Here is a 22,110-nt window from a genome sequence, read left to right as displayed (position 1 = left end):
TCGACACAGATACCACCATCACACAAGAGGATACCACCATCACACAAGAGGACACCACCCACCAGGTACATGGTTCATACTCCTGTGACTCGGCCAACGTTGTCTACCTCATACGTTGCAGGAAAGGATGCCCCGGAGCATGGTACATTGGTGAGACCATGCAGACACTGCGACAACGGATGAACGGACACTGCACAACAATCGCCAGACAGGAGGGTTCCCTCCCAGTCGGGGAACACTTCAGCAGTCAAGGACATTCAGCCACCGATCTTCGGGTAAGCATTCTCCAAGACGGCCTTCGAGATACACGACAACGCAAAATCGTCGAGCAGAAATTGATCGCCAAGTTCCGCACCTATGAGGACGGCCTCAACCGGGATCTTGGGTTCATGTCACGCTACACGTAACCCCACCAGCGAAAAAAAGTTATCTATTTTTAATACAACGGGTCATTCTCTGTCTTTCTCTTCCTTTCTCTTCCTTTCGGATGTTTCTCTCTCTCTCTCTCTCTCTCTCTCTCTCTCTCTGTCTTTTGTTCTGGCTGTTTGTGTATTCGGTGGTCCTGTAAGTAACATCACTCTGTCTGAACACTTTGATTGCCTTGACAACGGGCAGTTGGAAAGATTATCTGTAATCACCAGGTATTGTTCTCTGACTATAAATGCGGCAACCTTCCATGGAATCCGATTCCCACACTCACCTGACGAAGGAGAAAGCCTCCGAGAGCTTGTGATTTTCAAATAAAACAATTGGACTATAACCTGGTGTTGTAAGATTCCTTACAACAGCAACCCAGAGAGTGACTCATATGTTTTTCTTTCTCACTGCCTCTTTAAACATGCCTTGTCTATGCTTAGCACCTTGGCTGAGATTTAGTGCACGCTATATGGGGAATTTTGGGTTGAAGCCTGCATATTACCATTTCATATCAGAGCATGTTGCAGCCTTAATGTGCTGAGCACAGAATTACTTTGTTTAGCGTATTCCCTCCATATATGTTCTGTGTGAAGTTGTAAGATCACACTCCTAGTATTTTCTTTTTGAGCAGTTTTCACTTGAGCAATGACAGAGGATTGAGCAAGAAAGTGACCACAATGCAAAATAACTTCATGTTCTACTCTCCATCATACCATTAGTTTAACTGCTATTTTACTGGTCTGTTCATTGTATATCATCCTTGGACTGTTATCATCCATGTATAATAAATACTGGGGAGGACTGTGACAAAATACAAACTTACAGAATCAGCGTGTAAATAGCAAATGAATTTCAATATAGATGAGCGAGGTGGTGCAAAGGCATTTAGGGGTACAGATTCACAAATCATTAAAAGTAGCAATACAGGTTAAAAGTAGCAACACAGCCATAAAAATGCCAACAAAGTACTGGGGTTCATTTCTCGAGGAATAGAATTCAAAGGCGGAGAAGTTATGTTAAACTTATATAGAACCTCAGTTAGACCACACTTAAGAGTGCTATGTTCAGTTCTGGTCTCCATATTACAAAAAGGATATAGAAGCACAGGAGAAAGTGCAAAAAAAGATTTCCAATGATGATACCAGAACTGAGAGGTTATAATTATCAGGAAAGACTGAACCGGCTGGGGCTCTTTTCTCTAGAAAAGAGAAGACTGAGAGGTGACCTGATAGAGGTCTTTAAAAATTATGAAGGGGTTCGACAGGGTAGACGTAGAGATGTTGTTTTCACTTGTGGGTGAGTCCAAAACTAGGGACCATAAATATAAGATAGTCAATAATAAATCCAATAAGGAATTCAGGGGGAACTTCTTTACTCAGAGAGACTCGCTACCACTTGGAGTGGTTGAGGCGAATAGCATAGGTGCTTTTATGGAGAAGCTAGATAAGTGCATGAGGGAGAAAAGAATAGAAGGATATCTTGATAGGGTAAGATAAAGTAAGGTGGGAGGAGGCTCATGTGGAGCATAAACGCAGGCATAGACCTGCTGGGCCAAATGGCCTGCTCCTGCGCCGTAACTTCTATGTAATAATCTCCAGCCTGTGTAATCATGGCATCTTAGCAGCTGGTTAATGAAAACTCCATTTAGCCAAGGGCCTAATTTGTTCTACATGCATTGTAGGCCTGCACAGCATGCTTAAAGGGAAAGGAAGGGCTAAGGAGAATATTTGCAGGTAATTGCTCAAATTCCTACCCTTTCAGTTGATAATTTAAACTGATTGCTATGACATTGTGAGCACTAGAATGTAGTTCCATGAAATTGAGTGGTAAAGGTTTGATTGCCTACTCTGCTGAATTTCCAACCTCTAACTTCAGCAGGAAAGCATCAAGCAAAATCCAGGAATCTCCCAACAAAGGGAGAGAAAATTGAATGGGGCACCCTTCCAAGCATACTGGTCAGATGAGTCCTGTGTTGGGGCCAGGGAGTACACAGCCGATTCTACTCTCTCTCTGTCACGGAAAGTGGATAGGGAATGGAAGGAGGAGGAGACAAACATGGGGAGGAGACAAAAAGAATGCATAGCCTCATAGGCTCAAATTTTAAAATATCAGTCCGAGTATTCTCTCATCTAAGCATAACTTAGACTGTTCATATGTCCTGCACGCAATTGTGTCGTGGTATAAGTGAAGTGTGAGCTGGTGTAGTTTCTAGCGATGTTTGGACAGTCATTAGATTGGGGCTGATCCCAGGCCCATCCTTGAAATCTGTCTATTAGCTGCTCAGATTGGATATTCTCATTATTCTTTTCCACCTATTTATTGGGGAGGGTGAAGAGGTAGACAAATGGTGACATGGTTGTGATATAATTGTTGCTAGGCTCATTAAATATATTGGGATATGTGTTGTTGCTGTTGTCAATATTCCACATGGCTAAATACACTTTAACAAAGGATCACAGCACAGAAGGATTCAAACCATTATATAATTGTACATAGGCTAGCTGTTTAACTGTTGGTATCTCCTCTAATGCCGTTTCCTTGTACATAGAATCATACAACAGTGGCATGGTATGCTATGAGTGTCTTTTCCATTGGTACTAATGGAACCAGAGCTTATCCTTATCGGTCAGTGGAGATGTAACTTAATGATTATAGAGCTCTTTCATTTTTCTTAAGCTTTAGAACAGTATCGTTTGAGAGGGAAACAACTGTTTAAACGCTACAGGTCAAACAAAGCAAGGAAGACAAAAAACAAAGTAATGAACAAAAAAAAAAGCAAAACAAATAATTTTCATACCTGGTGTACACTATTAAGGGTCTATTTTTAACTTGCCAAAATAGGTGTTAACAGGGTTAATGGCCTCAGAATGGGGTAGGTAGCCTTGCTGCCCCATTAACACCTACAATCGGCCCGCTGCCACTTTCAGAGGGGCTTACAGCTGGGCGGCCGAAGCTCTACCTGTTTCAGCTAGTAGGCCCCTTTTAAAATGCAAATTGGGATCCTATGACTTGCGTCGGACCCCGATAGGATCGAACCAGTCAGAGCGTGTGTCGGGCACTCAGCGACCAGTTTTGTTGGCAAGAGATAGGCTGTGGAAAGGTAAGTTTAAATTATTTTTGGGGGGCTAGGAGGGGAAGGACTGGCCTGGCCTCTGAGAACCATCTGAGAGTCATCTAACAAGACTAGGGGAAAGAAGGTTTCCATTCCAAGGAAGGAAGAGACAGAATAGGAGAGAAAAGTGGGTGAATTGTTTTGCTTTTTTTCTTGGGACTTAGAGAACAGAAAAAGGACAGAAATCTGAAATGGGATACCAGATCCACTACACGGTGTTCTGATATTGTGTGCATAGAATTAAGGATTAAAATCAGCTCATGTTTGTATCTTATGCAGGGAGTTGTATCTTACAATGGTTTATTGGTTAGGAGACTATCTAATAACTGACTGACAGAACCCTTTAGCAATGCTTTAGCAACCATGATCAGTAGCAACTCAGTGGGTTAGCTCTCATCATGGCCTGGAGTTGCACCTGAAATTGCACTCGAAGTTGCGCCTATTTTGCCAATGTCAAGTTCCACCCAAGTATCCTCCCAATCTCAGTAAATTCCCCCAAACTTAAAATGGGTGGAAATCAGCGTATACAATCAGAGCCCAAGGAAACGGCGAACCCACACCATATTCTTTAAGCATGCAAATTTAAGTTTCAACTCATTTAACCATCATTCATGCACAGCATGTTTAGGAACCTGCAATTGGGGAAACTTTTCAATTTTTAAAGTGACAAACTTATGCCATAAAAATGCATTACATGAAATAGAAAATACAGAGTGAGGATAAATTTTTTTTTAAAACACACAAAGAAAAAAGGGGGAAAAAAATTGCAATATAACATCAGAAAAATGACTTTCTTTCCCGCACCTGAAAATCTGGTCGCAATGTGAAGAGATCCTCCAAACAAGCGCAATTGGAGGATATGCGCATTTGAGAGTTGGGCGTGGCCAGTCTTGTGGGTGGCGATTCATTCAGGCCGAGGGTTTGGTGGACAGCCGTAAAAGATCAAGGAGACTTGGACATATTGTAGTTACGTGCGTAACTCGCTTACGCCCAAAATTTCGCGATCTTTTAAGCCAGATTGCGCATTTCTCAGGGTGCAAATGTGGAGGAAATTCCAGGCTCATGTTGCATTAAAGACTTCTGTAAAGCAGCCATGTTGCTGTTTGGGTTTGGGAGAGCGGTCTTTAATTTCTGCCCTGGATGGTGAATGAAAAGTTAGCGCTCATCCTTGATCAGTTCAGTTTTTGATGTTTGTGCCTGCTTTCCAGTTTAATTTATGTTTTATTAAATAAAATTGTTCTTTTTTCCAGTTTAAAAAATATTAATTAGCCAAATAGAAACTTTGTGGAATATACATTTTTAAAATTGCTGTCGTTTAAGTTGAAATCTGGATCTAACTTTACTGTTGCTTAAATTCTTATTACAATCGTAGCAAGGCTAGTTCATGTCTTACTGATAAAACATTTTGGGTAGTGAATTCTCTTACATCTTTCAGTTGATTTGCAGAATGTGTTTTTTGTAAATCTGTATTGATCACTGTTAAAGGAGCAAATATGCAGAAGTGCAGGTTGTTTAATTTTAAATGAATTCACTTCATTCTCTTGGAAAGAAAATTGTCTTGTTTTCAACTTCAGTGCCATCATTTTCAGAGCAAAGGAAAGAGAAATATTGTCATACAATAATTAAAATTAGAGCTACTGGGAGTGTTAAATTAATTGTTACACAAATAACAACCCCCCATACTTTGAGACAGTTAGTATTTCCATTATTGAAAGTTGCATGGAAAGTCATTAACAAACTTGTTAATAGCTTTGGCTATTATTTGGCATTTACGGTAGTATCGTTACAGTGTTGAGAAATATTGCCATTAGTTAATATTCAATCTTGATGTGATATTTAGATCAGAATTTAAAGCTCTATAATGTATTGACATTTAATTTTTTAAATATAGTAAAGTGGCCAGAAAAGAAACCTTAAAATAAATATTTTTTAAATTAAGCGGTATTTGTGGCATGATTAGATATAACTTTGCAGTATGGAATGACAAAGAGTAATCATGCAGGACACTTGACATCAGTGAAATGCATTCTGTGAAAAAAAATACTTGACATCAATATAGACCATAAATAAGGACATTTTATGTTTCCTGTATGTTTTCGTTTTTAAATAAATTCACGTTAATATCTTTGCATTTTGAAAATTAGATTCAAAGTTCATTTTATTAAAAAGACTGATCAGCCTGGAGATTTTTTCATTACTATTTACTTGCTTAAAAGTAAATACTGGTGATGCCACCAGGGCAACTGAACTCAACAAATCTCTTCTCATTTTATAATTATTCGAAGAGAAAACCCTCCTATGTTTGCTGGTATGTGGATAAGGTTAATATTTTATATTTATGGTTTTTCATAAAAGACTGTTGTCCAGCTGTGGTTTGACCCCTTTAATAATAAATGATGGATGCGAGAATTACAGAGAGAACTGAAAAAAATCCAATTTTGTCTCGGCTGTATTAAATGGAAACTGAAATATGTGATTTAATGCATGGTATGAATGGTTGCTATTATGTGTTATTAACAAATCAACCTCCTCTTTCTATAATATGAATCCTTATCGCACCAGGAACAGCGTACACGCTTTTCTGTATTGATTTATTGCTGCTTGCCATATGACAGTGGAAAGTAATGAGTTGACTATGTTTTTGATAGGATTGTGCAGTAAGTTCAGCAAGTTTTATCTCCGTCACTTGATTAGATTTTGCTAGGGTTACTTAGTTTGCAGAAAACGCTAACTCAGCTGTTACAATTGAATTGTTATGAAATAGATAATGGAATTTGAAGCATTTTGCTGTGTGGAGTTGGTAGTGTTTTTGTAGATCAGAATATTGTGCAAACAGAGGCAGGAATTCAGTTTTCAGAAATCAGTTTATATTAACAAAGTTTGAGTGCAAAATGATATTAATTGAGCTACAGTTCTCACGATTTTTTGCAATTATTATTTTAAAATGTTTCCTTCGTGTTTTCTGATTCCTTTCAAAAATGCTCCTTCTGCAATTTTTTAATAATCCTCCTATTAGGAATCATATGAAATGTGTTTGTGAGGGATAAGTTTATAGAGAGGATGTTTTAAGTGCTCTTTGTTAATCTGGGAGTCATAAGTAATGCTTGTTATCTGAAACTCAAATGCATCCAAAAGTGTCAGATTCAGGAGATTGCTATGTTTAAATTCTTATCATGCAGAAAATTGCAGTTTGCTAATCACTTTGCTAACTCATTTTAATGCTAGGTTCAGAAAGGGTTGTTCTGAAGTAGGCTGGCATATTCTTTTATTTTTCTCAGAGATCTATATCCTTCAATTACCAATCTCCACAATAGTATGATAGATTTGATCCCACCGATTGGGTTGTGGGGGAAGTATGCACTTGTACAATTTGTTTTTTTGAAATTGGTGCAGTGTGAAGTAGTACAGAGGCTGTTCGACTCCAAAGCCTGAGATGAACAGATTATGCTTAGGAAAGAAATAACTTACTGTACAGAATTATTAAATTATTTAACAAAGTTTACAGCAGGTGACATTTTGCTTAAAGGTGCAATGATTTAAAAAAATTGTTCACACGTTATTGACTACCAAGTCCCACTCCAGAGACTTGAGCACAAAATCTAGGCTGACACTCCAGTGCAGTACTCAGGGAGTGCTGCACTTTCGGAGGTGCCGTCTTTCGGATGGGACGTTAAACCGAGACCCTGTCTGTCTTCTCAGGTGGACGTAAAAGATCCCATGGCACTATTTCGAAGAAGAGCAGGGGAGTTCTCCCCAGGTCCTGGCCAATATTTGTCCCTCGACCAACCTCACTGAAGCAGATTATCTGGCCATTATCGCATTGCTGTTTATGGGAGCTTGTGTGCAAATTGACTGCCGCATTTCCGATGTCACAACAGTGACTACACTTCGAAAGTACTTAATTGGCTGTAAAGTGCTTTGGGATGTCCCAAGGTTGTGAAAGGTGCTATGTAGAAGCAAATTCTTTTTACCAGTTTATTTTCCTATTAGTTTTTTTTAATGAACTGTATGTTCACCCAGGTGCCGAGTGACAATATGCAGAACATTTTTTCTCATTGCTTCTGGAGCGCAACAGCAAGATCACCCAGGTCAGATATTGAACTGGTAAGACACAGTGTAGGGATACCCCTACTGTACCAGTGTGTGATGTTATCACTTTCAGTTTTCTGAAAAAAGATGACACTGATGTGGGTTTAATAAGTTAGTTTCTTTCCAAACATTGGCATCAAACTCTTGAAATTTGGACGTTGATTCCATAGGGACTATTAGTTTTGGTATCTTCCCCCTAGTGTAATGTTGATATTTTTGATTGCTACTGAATACCAGAATTCCTGATTGGTTGAATCTGTTAAATGCATAATTAATTTGCTAAATTTTTTTTGGATCAGGATTTCTATAAACTGAAGCTAAAACTAGCCAAGCTGCAAATCCTTGCCCCACAGGTCCTTTAAATAATCATTAAGCAGTTCATTCTAAATAAAAACGGAAAGCACTTTTTTAAAAAAAGCATACATTTTAAACAAAGTGAGATTAGATTTTGAAGACTATCCTGTCTGAAGACAAAAAGATCATGGATTAACTAGCTAATAAGCTGACAAGAGAAATGTATAAAGTTTTTATGATTTGGTTTAAGATGTTCTGTTGCAGCATATTGGAAATGGAAATTCAATACAGCTTGCTGATCTCCCATCGTGTTGCTCATGGTTAGTCTGGGGTCTGGAGAATAGTTGTGATGTTTTGCTTCTGGTATGTGTTTAACTTGGCTTATTCCTTTAAGTCCATTGATGAGGTACTCCCTATGGGGAAGCGATCTAAATAAACACTTACTGAGATCTATCAGAGGCTAATTGTTGGGGGGAGTAACAAGGTACTTTGGCTGCTGCTGTGAATTCCTAGCTCCTGCTTTTGGAGAGAGGCCAGGTTAATGAGGTCAGAAAAGCCAACAGGAAATGACTGGCTTTTTATTGTTTTAGGTATATATTTTTGACACTTTGAAGTGTGACAGATGCAAGACTTTTATTATTCTCGATAGGGTGAATGGAAAGTGGTTTGATTGACTGGAATTCTATGCTTGGCTCAGGTATTGTTTTTTAAAATTTGGAACTGACTGTTAGGGGGGAGTTTTAACCCCCCAGAATGGGCAGGTTAAATTCTTAAAAATCTGAAACTGGACCCTCACCCGCCGTGAACGCACCTACTTCCGGTTTAACCGGGGGGGCGCTGTGAGTTACCTACTCTCGAGGGGCGGGTCACTAGTTTAAATATGTTAATGAGGTTGTGTGCCTCAGATTTTAGCAGACTTTCAGATTTAACAGCTGCTGGGTTTCCCAGTGCCCTGGAAACCTGACAGCTGAAGGGAAGCCAAAATCGGCTGGATCCAGCAGGCTGATGCTTTTCCAGCACTGCTGGTGGGGCCAGGAGGAGCAGGAGTACTAGCACCACCTCCCCGCGCCCAGACTCCCCCCCCCCCCCCCCCCCCCGTGCCCAATTAGGTCTGTGCCTTGGGAAGCTGTCGCTCCTTCTTCCTGTACTGTTGTGTTTCCATGGCAGCGCCTGATACAGGAAGAGCTTGATGGGTTCACTATTGGGTCTGTCACAGCACTTCTGAGCGGCTTGAGAGCCCAACAAAATTAACAGAAATGTTAAACATTTTTTAAAAGATGTGTTTAGAATGTAATGGGGAATAATTGAGTTCTTTCCCCGTAGCCCTGTAAATTTTTTCCCTTCAAGTATTTACCAAATACTCTTTTGAAAGTTTCTGTTGACTCTGCTACCACCACCCTTTCAGGCAGTGCATTCCAGATCGTTACAACTCACTGCATGTTTCCTCATGCCGCCTCCGGCTCTTTTGCTGACCACCTTAAATCTGTTGTTCTCAACTTATCCTGCCACAAAAGATTCTCCCTGTTCCTGCACCCCCTTTAAAATTGTATAATTTAGTTTACATCGCCTCTCCTCATTCTTCTCTGTGTTAAATTTCATCTGCCATCTGTCTGCCCATTTCACCAGTCTGTCGAAGTCCTCCTGAAGTCTGTTACTATCCTCCATGTTGTTTACTACATTCCCGAGTTTCGTGTAATCTGTAAACTTTGAAATTATACTCTCTATACCCAAGTCCAGGTCATTAATATATATCAAAAAGAGCAAGGGTCCAAACACTGACTCTTGGGGAACACCACTGTATACTTCCCGCCAGTCTGAAAAACAACCGTTCACCACTACTCTCTGCTTTCTGTCCCTTAACCAATTTTGTATCCACGCTGCTACAGTCCCTTTAATCCCATGGGCTTTAATTTTGCTAACAAGTCTATTTTGCTAACAAGTCAAATGCCTTTTGAAAGTCCATATACACAACATCAACTGCACTACCCTCATCAACCCTCTCCGGTACTTCATCAAAGCACTCAATCAAGTTAGTCAAACATGATTTTCCTTTAACAAATCGATGCGGATGCTGACTTTCATTTATCAGCCCATACTTTTCTAAGTGCCAGTTAATTTTGTCCCTGATTGTTGTCAGTGGTGGGGAAACTTTTAGAGACCTTAAGCTGACTGGCCTGTAATTGCTGGGTTTATCCCCCTCCCCTTTTTTGAACAGGGGTTTAACATTTGCAATCCTCCTGTCCTCCGACACCATCCCCATATCTAAGGAGGATTGGAAGATTGTGGCCAGAGCCTCTGCAATTTCCATCCTTTCTCCCCTCAGTAACCCAGGATGCATCCCATCTGGACCGGGTGACTTTTCTACTTTGTGTACTGCCAAGTACCTCCTTTTATCTATTTTTATCCTCTCCAATATCGCTACTGCCTCCTCCTTTACTGCTACAACGGCAGCATCCCCTTCTCTAGTGAAGATGGATGCGAAGTATTCATTTATTACCTCAGCAGTGCCCTCTGCTGCCACAGGAAGATCTCCTTTTTTGTCCCTAATTGGACCCACCCTTCCTTTGACTACCCTTTTACCACTTATGTTTATAAAAGACTTTTGGGTTCCCTTTTTTTAGCTGCTAATCTATTCACATACTCCCTCTTTGCCCCTCTTGTCCCACTTTTTAGATCTCCTCTGTACTTTCTGTATTCAGACTGGTTCTCTACTGTATTATGAACCTTATATTTGTCGTAAGCCTCCTTTTTATGTTTCATTTTAATCTCTATATCTCTAGTCATCCAGGGGACTCTAGCTTTGGATGCCCCTCCTTTCCCCTTCATGGGAATGTGTCTACTCTGTACCTGAATCAACTCCTCTTTGAAGGCCTCCCATTGTTCAATTACTGTTTTGCCTACAAGTTTTTGATTCCAATCCACCTGGGAAAGATCCCTATTTAACTTACTGAAATTTGCCCTTCTCCAGTTAAGTATTTTTATATTTGATTGTTCCTGGTCCTTTTCCATTACTATTCTACACTTAATGATATTATGATCACTGTTTCCCAAATGCTCACCCACTGAAACATGCTCCACCTGCCCCACTTCATTCCCCAGAACTAGATCCAGCACTGCTTCCTTCCTTAAATTGTGTTACTTCTGATAAATGGATTGTTTTAAAGATCGATTTTTTGGCTTTCCTCATCTCTTTACCAGTCATTTATTACGTCAAATTCTTTTTCTCCAGCTGGGAGGCTATGACAGTTTGGTCTGGTGGGAAGTTTCATTGTAGTAGACCAAAATATGATAGCATCTCAAGATAAAAGTAAACGCTATCTGGTCATATGGCGGGGGGGGGGGGGCGGTGCAGGGAAGGGGTTAGTTCCATACCATTAAAGCTAGTAACAAAGGCACTGCAGCAAGGATAATGAGCTCCCTTTTTCAATTAAATTATCTTATTGAATCGCAGTAAAACTTGTAATTTGGCTGCTTAACAGATTAGAGATTTGCATACAAAAGTCTATCATTTATTATACATTGCAGTAAGTCTGTATCGTACTAGAGGTGGCACACTTCTTCCCGCCCATTGCTATCACCACCACAATAATACAAACAGTTGTACTTTTTCTTTTACCAAGCAAGAATTTTAAAGGATAGTTTTTTTGCCACTAAGAGCTGTCAAAATGTTTTTAAAAGTTTCTAATTGTGAACATCATTATTACAGATTATCAAAGGTCTGATTTCCAGGGTGATTTAAATATTCAAAATCTACTTAGGTTTTTTTGTCTTTTTTTGAAGGATTTGAGAATTAAACTGAAGTCTTCTGAGGATGAACTGTTAAGGTTACAAGGAGAAAACACAAACCTGAAGACAGATATCAGCAGTCTGAGGACTACACCCCAGCATACTAGACCAGGACAGGTGCTCTATTTAAAATTATTCTTTCAGCAACTATTCACTTACTTCATGTCCAGTGCTTTCTACACGTAAAAACAGATTTATCATGAATTATGGGTTCTGTATAAAAGGTTGGGGTTCTTTTAAGAGTAGCAGTTGACTGCAGTATAGGCCCCATTTTTCACTTACTGTGAAATTTCATGATGAAAATAAGCAGAATGTATGAAATGAAAAGGTAGTGTTAATGAATTAGTGCTCTTCTGAAGAAGAGTTTGACTACATTGCCTGAAATCCCCCTGCACTCATTGCTAAGAATGAGAGGTGATCTCAATGAAATGTATAAAATTCTTAGAGGGCTTGACAGGGTAGATACTGAGAGGCTGTTTCCCCTGGCTGGAGAGTCTAGAACTAGGGGTCATAATCTCGGGCCATTTAGGACCGAGATGAGGAAAAATTTCTTCACTCAGAGGTTGTGAATCTTTGGAATTTTCTACCCTAGAGGCTGTGGATGCTCAGTTGAGTACATTCAAGATTGAGATCGATGGATATTTGGACATTAAGGGAATCATAGAATATTCGATAGGGCGGGAAAGTGGAGCTCAGGTAGAAGATCAGCCATGATCTTATTGAATGGCGGAGCAGGCTCGAGGGGCCGTATGGCCTACTCCTGCTCCTACATCTTACGTTCTTATACTGTTAAGGTATCAAATATCATGAAGCATACCCTGTATACATTATTCTGTATGTGCTATATTTGTTATAATCTTGCTAGGTTTTCACTCTGTTGATGGTAAAGTTCAAATAGAGGGAATATTTGTTTGGCATGCATTAGCTCTTTGAAATGAATGTATTATTGGATGAGGTAAATATTTGTACTTTAAACAAAAACAATAATCTGTCATATATTTATACCTAATCAAATACTGTAACCCCCTAGGAAAATTCAGATCTGTTTTGCATGGATATAAGTGAAGTATAGCCAATATACCATCTATACCAGTTCTCTTTTACAGCTTTTTTGAACCTGTTTTAGAATCAGGATGTAAACATTAGTTGTTTGGTTTTTTTATAGAACAGGTTATTGTCAAAAGGAATCCGTACAAATGCTTTTAGTTTGTTAATGCTGAATTCTGGAACCAACGTTTACCTGATAGTTCAAGAAACTACCTCATTAATATTGTGATGCAGTTTCACAAATAAGCTGGTTTAAAACAAAATGACATGTCAGTACAGCGGCTACTTTTACTTCCCTTTTAGCAACTTTTCCATTAATTCCCTGAACTGTCGTTCTACATTTAAATAATATGGCCACAAATTTGCACGCACTGGGAATCGCACCTGCTGGTGCTCTCTAGGGTATGAGGAGTCAGTAGGAGGGAGCTTCCTTTGCCTGGGGCTGGCTGGCTGGCCGGCTCCCGTGCCACACAAAATAAATGCAAGTTCTTTCTTTTCTTTGAAGGGAAAGTAGGGGTCCTTCACTTCAGCAAGCTGTTGTAAAATACCTTCTAGCTAAAGAAGAAAGAATGAAGTTGCATTTATATAGCGTCTTTCACAACTTCCGGACGTCGCAATTAAATACTTTTGAAGTGTAGTCACTGTTGTAATGTGGGCAAAGGTGGCAGCCTGATTGTTCACAGCAAGGACTCACAAACAGCAATGAGATAATGACCAGATAATCTGTTTTAGTGATGTTGGTTGAAGTATGAATGTTGGCCAAGACACCACAAGAAGTGGCATGGATCTTGTATGCCCACTTGAAAGGGAAGACAGGACCTCTGTTTAAAGTCTCATCCAAAAGACAGCACTCCTTCAGTACTGCAGAGAAGTGTCAGCCAAGATTATCTGCTCAAGTCTCTGGATTGGGGCTGGAATCCACAACCATCTGACCTAGAGGCTAGAGTGCTACCTCTGAGCTAAGGCCGCTAGTACGGAATTCAATATTAGCCCTGTCATGAAGTTCAGATAATATTCATAAACAACTTTGTTTCAACTTAGCTGGTGTTTTTGCTGTTTATTTCTTCATACAGCTTCTGTTTTGTTTTCTGTTGTTTTTATTTTAGTGATATCCACAATTTTCCTTTTTATTTGGTTCTGAAGGTTTGCCAACATACAGAACCATTTCAAATCCTTGGAGTGACATCAGCAAGTTTACTTTCCAATTTTTGTGATGCAGACATACGTAGGAAATTGATATTTTGCAGGGAGAAGACGATTATAAAGTGATATTTTACAGTAAGGCCTAGATGCACAAAAAGGGGAACTGCTTTATTGCACATGGCAAATGCTGTAATTTGAGCGGAATAAACTGGACATTCTTTGGTTGTCTGTTGTGTATTGTATAACACAGTGATAATTTACTTCAATATAAAATGTAATTAATTTGAATGGGGATAAATAGAAGTATGGAGAGCACTTTAATGCTAGTCAATCGGCCATAAGAGCTATTTCTCTTCATTTGCTGTCTACCTATATCTTGATGTGTGTCTTGGCGGAGATCAAAGTATTACTTTTATGGACTATATCATACCCAAATTCTGTTTTTTTCACAATTAAATAACGGAGCTGGTGTGAATATTTGATTGCGTGCAGTGTCAATGATTAAGCTGTTGTTGAATTTACTGTATGGGGTGAAGAACTGAAGAAAGCTGATTTACTTGGCATTTTTAATGCATACAGATTCAAATAAACATTAAATAGTAACATACAATTCAGCCTCTTAGACCTGTTCATTAGGTAAAGAAACTAATGGAATGTCCATAGGCAGAATTCATAAATCTAGCCCTAGGTTGACAATCTAAAATAAGTCCCACTTTTATATGCAGCTAGGATTGCTCTCCCTTGTTGCTGTACCTTTTCTACAGGCAGTTGCATAGGCTTTTCAGTCTTTCTACCTTAGACCCCCTTACAAATACTTTGCATTCATAATATTATGAATTATGGGAAATGTTAACAGGTATGCTGTTTCAAAATGTGCTCATGTATCGTACAAGTAGGTTACTCAGCTAATACTACTGAATACAAACCAATGGAATTTTCGGTCTGTAAGGGTAACTTTACAGTTGGTGACTGTTGTGAGATTTAAAAGGCTGACTCATGAATTATGCAAATAGAAAAACAAGACACTACCAAAGCATGTATCTTTTCAGTTAACACATCATCAAGTTGCACATATGATAGTTGCTTTAATTCTCATAAATACCATACTTTTAGTCTACATTGTTCCTGTTCTGATGCTTAAAGAGGCACTATTCTACTTTCTTTTCCTGTAAATGTTGAAATTCAAAGGTATAATTAAATCTTCCCAATATTTCTCAATACCATATTCTATATGAAGAAGTTTATATATAGTTCTTTCTGTATACATTTAGAATGAATATACATTTTTATAGACCTAGTAATAAGATGGTGGTTGATTTCAGTGTTCCTGCTGTTACCTTGTTACTCTGGTTTAAGTAATAGCTTTTATATTTGGTTGGATAGGCAGGTTAAATAGAAAAGACTTTTTTATATGCATCGATTTTTGGCAAATGGTCAAGTCCACGCTCATACATATTGAACATTTCCTTTTCTGTTAATTTACTTTGCGAGGTTAGTGTTGGCTAAAAGTTCTTGGGTGCACCACTGGCACACAATGCCATTGAGTGGTAGAATGCGTATCTGCCTCCACAGTTCTCAACCCAGTACATTTGTGATTTCTGTCAAGCCATATAGAAAAGATGCTTATAAGAAATAAGACAAAGTAGCACTAAAGGAGTGGAAGATTGGAAGGCAAGTCAACTTATGCTGCTTCTGTATTTCCTAACAACCAGCTCAAAAAGGAGGTATTGTTATAGGCCTCAGAACAGATGGATCAACACATCCATGGGTCAACAAAGGGATCAATGCAGTAAGCCGCAGAACAGTAGCTATAAAATAAAGGCCCCTTCCTGTGTAATAATTTGAATATTGATAAAGTTGGTGAGATTAATGGATTGAAAGTGCTTTTGTTTTTGTTGGCAGGATCTTAACATCTTATTTTGGCCAAGTACCCATGGACTTGATAAAGAAATCCTGTTTAGGATTACTGTTTTAAATCTCATTTAGTACCAATAACCCATGACACACCCACAATGAAACTGTATGTTAGTGTTCATCACAAGTAAACATTTCATCATAGAGAAATGTTGAAACTTAGGGAAGATTGTTGAAATAAGTAACTTATTTAGACTGAGCTCTTGAAATCCATTAAGAAGCTAAGGAAAACTCAACAGCGAGTCAAAATACTCTCAAAAGATTTCAGTACTGCCTTGAAGACCAGAATGAGGTGAGAAGTTAACCTATTGTGTAAGGAATATAGAAAAAAAATCTGTTTTTTGTTTCCATTGTATGTTAGTTAACTTAATTTAAAATAATGGATGCACAAAACATTCTTGGGGAAAGCTAGCCAACAATTTTTAAATAAATTTGAGACTCCAGTAATATTCAAAGCCACAGTAGCCCTGGATATGAAAAATTAAAAAGAAAGGTGGACGCAAAATCACGGGAAAGATGAAATACGAGGTGCAATGAGAGAAAAAAAGAATTTCCGTTTATATAGCACCTTTCATGATATCATGACACCCCACAGCACTGTACAAGGCAATGAATTGCTTCTGAAGTGTCGTCACCATGTAGACAAATATGGCAGCCAATTTGCATACATAAAGGGCCTACATCTGTTTCGGTGGTACTGGTTGAGAGATAAATGAATAGCCAGGATACCGGGAAAACACCTCTGCTCTTTGAGTAGTGTCATTTTTTTTCACGTCCATCAGAACTGGCAAATGGAGCCTCGGTTTAACATATCATCTGAAAGATAGCAGCTTTGACAGTGCAGCATTCCCTCAGAACTGCACCATAGTGTCAGCCTAAATTATGTGCTCTAATCCTGGTGGGTTTAATCCCTCTTCTTTCTGACTCAGAGGTAACAGTGCCATCCTAAGCCAAGCTGGCACATATGGTTTCTACTTTCGTTACTGTGGGGCAACTGACAGAAAAACTGGTCTCCAAAAATGTGTAAATTCTTTTTCCTTCATTTTGTAGGTTTTGTATGGTGGTGCAGATCTGCCCTTGTGTGAATGTTTGTCCACAACACAAGAACAAACTTGGAAAATGAATTCTTTCACTCAACGTGCTCCCATGCCTTAGGAAATTTTGCAGCAAAATTCCCTATATGCTGATACAGGAATGGAAAGAGTGGAAAGCTGTAGATATTTTGTAGGAAATTAGAATAAGACCCACAGAAGATCCTACTCGTCAGGTTTCACTGTACTTTCAAGTATATGTTTGCTATCCCAATAAGTAAACTGTTTTAATAAATGTTCTTTACAATGCATAATTATAATGCAGATTATTTTATTTATAGAAATCTACAGGCTGACAGTAATGCCCTCTTGTCATGAATCAACCTTTGCTGTAAACCATACAGCAAAAGTCTGAACATAATCTGGAAATATTGAAGCTATAAATAGCACATTATAATCTCTCTCTCCCTGTCTACACATTTTCGAGACCAGATCAAAACTATTTGCTTTTTTTCCAAAAAAGTGTATCAAAAATGTCTCGAACAAAAAGAGGAAATGTGTGGTCTACTCTTTTACAGCATAAAATGCACCTTTTGAGCAGCCTTAATTCTTTCATTTGTAAATGCAAAATTTGTTGATCATTCCTATGAATGAGTCAAGTCAACACCTCATTATTTGTTACCTGCTCTAGTTAGTATAAATGTCAATCTTAAATTCTCTTCACTGTCTTATACTATCCTAGCATTGTGAATGTTGAGCATTGTTTTTCTAAAATTGTTTTTTGTACCGCAGTATATTTATATGTGCTCTTATGCATTTTGCATAACAAATTGAGAACATTGAATCATTAATTGAAAAATCTAGTTTTTGAACTATGTTTTGACATGATACTGAGAGTGTTTGATGACAATCAATGTCTAATGAGTTGTATGTAAGGAATCTTACAACACCAGGTTATAGTCCAACAGTTTTATTTGAAAATCACAAGCTTTCGGAGATTATCTCCTTCGTCAGGTGAGTGAGTGAATGAGAGGTTCTCAAATCGCATATCTTATATTAGGCTGGGAATCAAAGGTGTCATTGGTGTTCAGACAGGTTAGCCACGGAAAACAGTATGTCCCAGTATACTGAATACACAAGGGTCAAGGGTCAAATTACACAGACAAGGAGAGAAAGAGACCTGAAAGGCAGAGAGAGAGAGAATGTCCAGTTGTATTAAAAACAGATAACTTTTTTTTTTCCCGCTGGTGGGGTTACGTGTAGTGTGACATGAACCCAAGATCCTCAGAAGACAAACACGGGACGCAACCAACAGAGTACCCTTCGTCGTCCAGTACTTCCCCGGAGCAGAGAAACTACGCCATGTTCTCCGCAGCCTTCAACATGTCATCGATGACAACGAACACCTCGCTAAGGCCATCCCCACGCCTCCACTACTCGCCTTCAAACAGCCACCCAACCTCAAACAGACCATCGTTCGCAGCAAATTACCCAGCTTTCAGGAGAACAGCGTCCACGACACCACACAACCCTGCCACGGCAACCTCTGCAAGACATGCCAGATCATCGACACAGATACCACCATCACACGAGAGGACACCACCCACCAGGTACATGGTTCATACTCCTGTGACTTGGCCAACGTTGTCTACCTCATACGTTACAGGAAAGGATGCCCTGGAGCATGGTACATTGGCGAGACCATGCAGACACTGCGACAACGGATGAATGGACACCGCGCAACAATCGCCAGACAGGAGGGTTCCCTCCCAGTCGGGGAACACTTCAGCAGTCAAGGACATTCAGCCACCGATCTTCGGGTAAGCATTCTCCAAGGCGGCCTTCAAGACACACGACAACGCAAAATCGTCGAGCAGAAATTGATAGCCAAGTTTCGCACCCATGAGGACGGCCTCAACCGGGATCTTGGGTTCGTGTCACGCTACACGTAACCCCACCAGCGGGAAAAAAAAAGTTATCTGTTTTTAATACAACTGGACATTCTCTCTTTCTCTCCTTGTCTGTGTAATTTGACCCTTGTGTATTCAGTATACTGGGACATACTGTTTTCCGTGGCTAACCTGTCTGAACACCAACGACACCTTTGATTTCCAGCCTAATATAAGATATGCGATTTGAGAACCTCTCATTCACTCACTCACCTGACGAAGGAGATAATCTCCGAAACCTTGTGATTTTCAAATAAAACTGTTGGACTATAACCTGGTGTTGTAAGATTCCTTACATTTGTCCACCCCAGTCCATCACCGGCATCTCCACATAATGAGTTGTAGAGAGACTTAAACTCTTTTACTGAGGGGTCCAATGAGAATGATGCAGTGATGAGATAGCACTGTAATACTGAGGCACTAGTGGTCCCTCGAATATTGCTGGCAAACTTTGTTTTCAAAAAATGAAAAGGAGGCAATCTAAACTTGCTCATTTATGAAGTGATCATGTAATTGGGCTCCTGCTGTCATGTTAACAAATATTACACCAGCTAAAATTGTTTAAGTCAGACCATCGATTGATATGGGCCCTTCCATGCAAAGAATTGTTTGGCATAGAAGAGGGTCCTTGTGATGTGGAATACTGTAAGCACAATGCATGCTTATTTCCAAAAATGCATAGGAGGAGATTTTAACAGGAAGGCATGGTAGGTGCATGGGAGGCCCAAAGCTGGTGGCCCACTTGGAAGTTCTGAAGAAAGCGATTTTTAATATGCCGGACCTCATTTTAATATTTGAAATCGGTCCCCTGCCTGAATTCGGTGGGAATAACGTCAAGGCCGGTAGGCGGGAGCGGGAGTTGGCCACTGCCAGGAATCCAAGAGACCGGTTCCTGGCATAAATTAAGTGCTGGGGCGGGATTCCCAATTTGATGTTGGTATGTGGAAGGAGAGGGAGGCTGGGGCAAGGGAGGCCCGAGGATTTCTTCCAGGGTCGGAGGCGCACTCCTGCTCTTCCTGGCCCCCAAAGAATCCTACTGAAGAATAAAAAAATATTACTTACTGTGGCCTCGTCTAGCCACCCTACTGCATCCCGTCAGATTTGTCTGGCAGGTTTGAAGTGGCCTTCCCCAAGTTGTCGTAAAAATCACTTTGCAGCGCTGATGTCATCGGACTGCAACTTTTAGATTTAAATTAGGCCCACGTGTGCCTGCAGAGGGAGCCTCAGCTGAGTTCAAAGTTGGCGAAAATAAAATGCCACTGGGCGGGAATGGTGTGGCTTCAGGCTGGTAAGTGGACTCAGCCGATTTTAATCCCTCCCACGCACCGTTCCCATTGGGCGGAGGTGGTGCTTATAATCGACCCCATGCTGTTTAATAACCTATTTACACTTTTTAGTCTAACTACTTCTATTATGGCAAATTTAAAGCAACAACATTGGCTCCTGTGATGATACATCGTAATGTAATAAACTTAAGAAATGTCAAGCATGACCAAATTAGACAAGATCTTAAAAAAATTGTTCTTTGCTAGTGACAAATGATCTCAGTCAATGTCATTAATAAAAGCACTTCACGAAAGCAGGCTTCAAGCTACATTAAATTAGTAGACAAGTGTGGTAAGAATTCACATTATTAAGCCTGTAAATTGTTTATTTGTTGTGTATTTTGATAGAAATAATTTGTCTAATGTTGCATTTGAAAGTTTTTGTTGACAGGTAAACCAATTTAGTTCGTTCTGGATTTCAGCAGATAAAAAGTAATTTGTTGACTCTCGTGTAATATATAGTGTGGGTCTATAATTTTAATTCACAATGAAGTAGATGTCTTAATATTTTTAGAAAAGCTTACTTTTGCTTTGTGTTTGATCAATCAGTACTCCATATGTTTGTTACTAGCTGTGTAATTTCATGCTGTGCTTTTGTAGAAAGAAAGCAGTTAAGTAATTGCACGTTAAGTTTAGTAGAAAAATATTGGCCCAGAATTTGCTGGAAACTTGGGTTGTTGTAATGGCGCATACATCGTAGGGGCCGTTTTTGGCAGAAAAGTCCTAGGAAATTATGGTATAAGTGACTCGTGCTATTATTTTCACCACACCACAATTTCCTGGGATTTTTGCATTGCTCTACCATTTCCCTTGCCAAATAACAGCTGATATTCATAGCTCTGCCCCACTTTAAAATCGATGGTAATTGTGAGTTTGCTGAACTAATGCCATTGTGATCACTGCTGCCACTTGGAATGGTGCTGGTGGGCTTTCTAATTTTAACACCTATTGTTATTTCACCTCTATTTTTATTCCACTTTGAGTTTAACATAGAATCAACTGAGTAAATAAATTACTTTTCCTTTTTTAAATAATCAATACTCTGTTCATTAATGACCCATTTTAAAATTAGATATTTGTTTTTATATAAGCAATATAAGAACATTAAAATATGGCAACACTGCAGAAGGTGCAATTCTGTTTGATCGAAAGACAAGAGGCAGTGCACCAACAAGCCTTAACCCCTAAGACCCATTCTTTCAGTCTTGGTTAATTCATTTGGCAGTATTTTAATTCAGTGATTGTTCGGGTAAATAATACAACATTGTGAGTTTAAAGGGGATGTTTTGCGGTTATTCGGACCTGTTATTTCTATAGTAGGACGACACACTATAGAAACGGAAACAAATTTCCCTGTCCAAGATTCACAAAATACATGAAGCGAGGTTTTCCCCAAAATACTATATTCAATAAGTTGTTATGGAGCTATTTTAAATTAGTTTTGTCGCTTCAAATGGTTTCTGTTCCCGTGCCTACAGAATCACCTCTGGTGTACCCCATAGTTCCATCTCTAGCCCCTTTCTATCATTTCTATACTCTTTCGTGATGTTGTCTAGAAGCATAGCCATGCTTCACAAGTATGCTGATGACACTCAGTTCTACCCCGCCACCTCTTCCATGGACCCCAGAGCCGTTGCCACAGTGTGCAACTGCCTATCCAACATTAAGAACTGGATGACCAAAAACTTTCTCTGGCTAAATGTCTGCAAAACCAAAACCATCCTCTATAAAAACCTACACGCCTCTGGCCTCTGTTTCATTTCCCTCCTTGGCGGTCACCTCAGAGTTAGCCCAGTAGCGTGGAACCCTGTCTTGCTGCTTGACCTGAGAAAAGCATCCTCCCCACATCCAATGTGGTATCTGCCTCCACTCCACTTCTTTCCCCTGGTAGTGTCGAAACTTCAATCTGCAATTTTATCACTTTGTGGCTGGACTTATCCAATGATCTCTTCATTCTACTCACTTGCTTTATAAACTGTAAGTCATCCAGAGTGTTGTGGCCC

The 22,110-nt window shown here is 39.5% G+C and overlaps 1 protein-coding gene across 1 annotated transcript in view; it reads left to right on the top strand.

Moving 5' to 3' along the window:
* The window catches only part of LOC137333349 (early endosome antigen 1), a 586,801-nt gene that overhangs the window by 112,081 nt on the left and 452,610 nt on the right, over positions 1-22,110 (top strand). Inside the window, exon 5 of the mRNA XM_067997503.1 lies at positions 11,693-11,815. Within this exon, the coding sequence (XP_067853604.1) occupies positions 11,693-11,815 (123 nt within the window). The remainder of the gene's footprint in view (positions 1-11,692; positions 11,816-22,110) is intronic.

The sequence above is a fragment of the Heptranchias perlo genome, chromosome 16, assembly GCF_035084215.1.
Source record: "Heptranchias perlo isolate sHepPer1 chromosome 16, sHepPer1.hap1, whole genome shotgun sequence".
NCBI classification, from domain to species: Eukaryota; Metazoa; Chordata; class Chondrichthyes; order Hexanchiformes; family Hexanchidae; genus Heptranchias; species Heptranchias perlo.
Note: the sequence above shows the minus strand (reverse complement) of the source record. Positions and strands in the feature narration are given on the sequence as shown.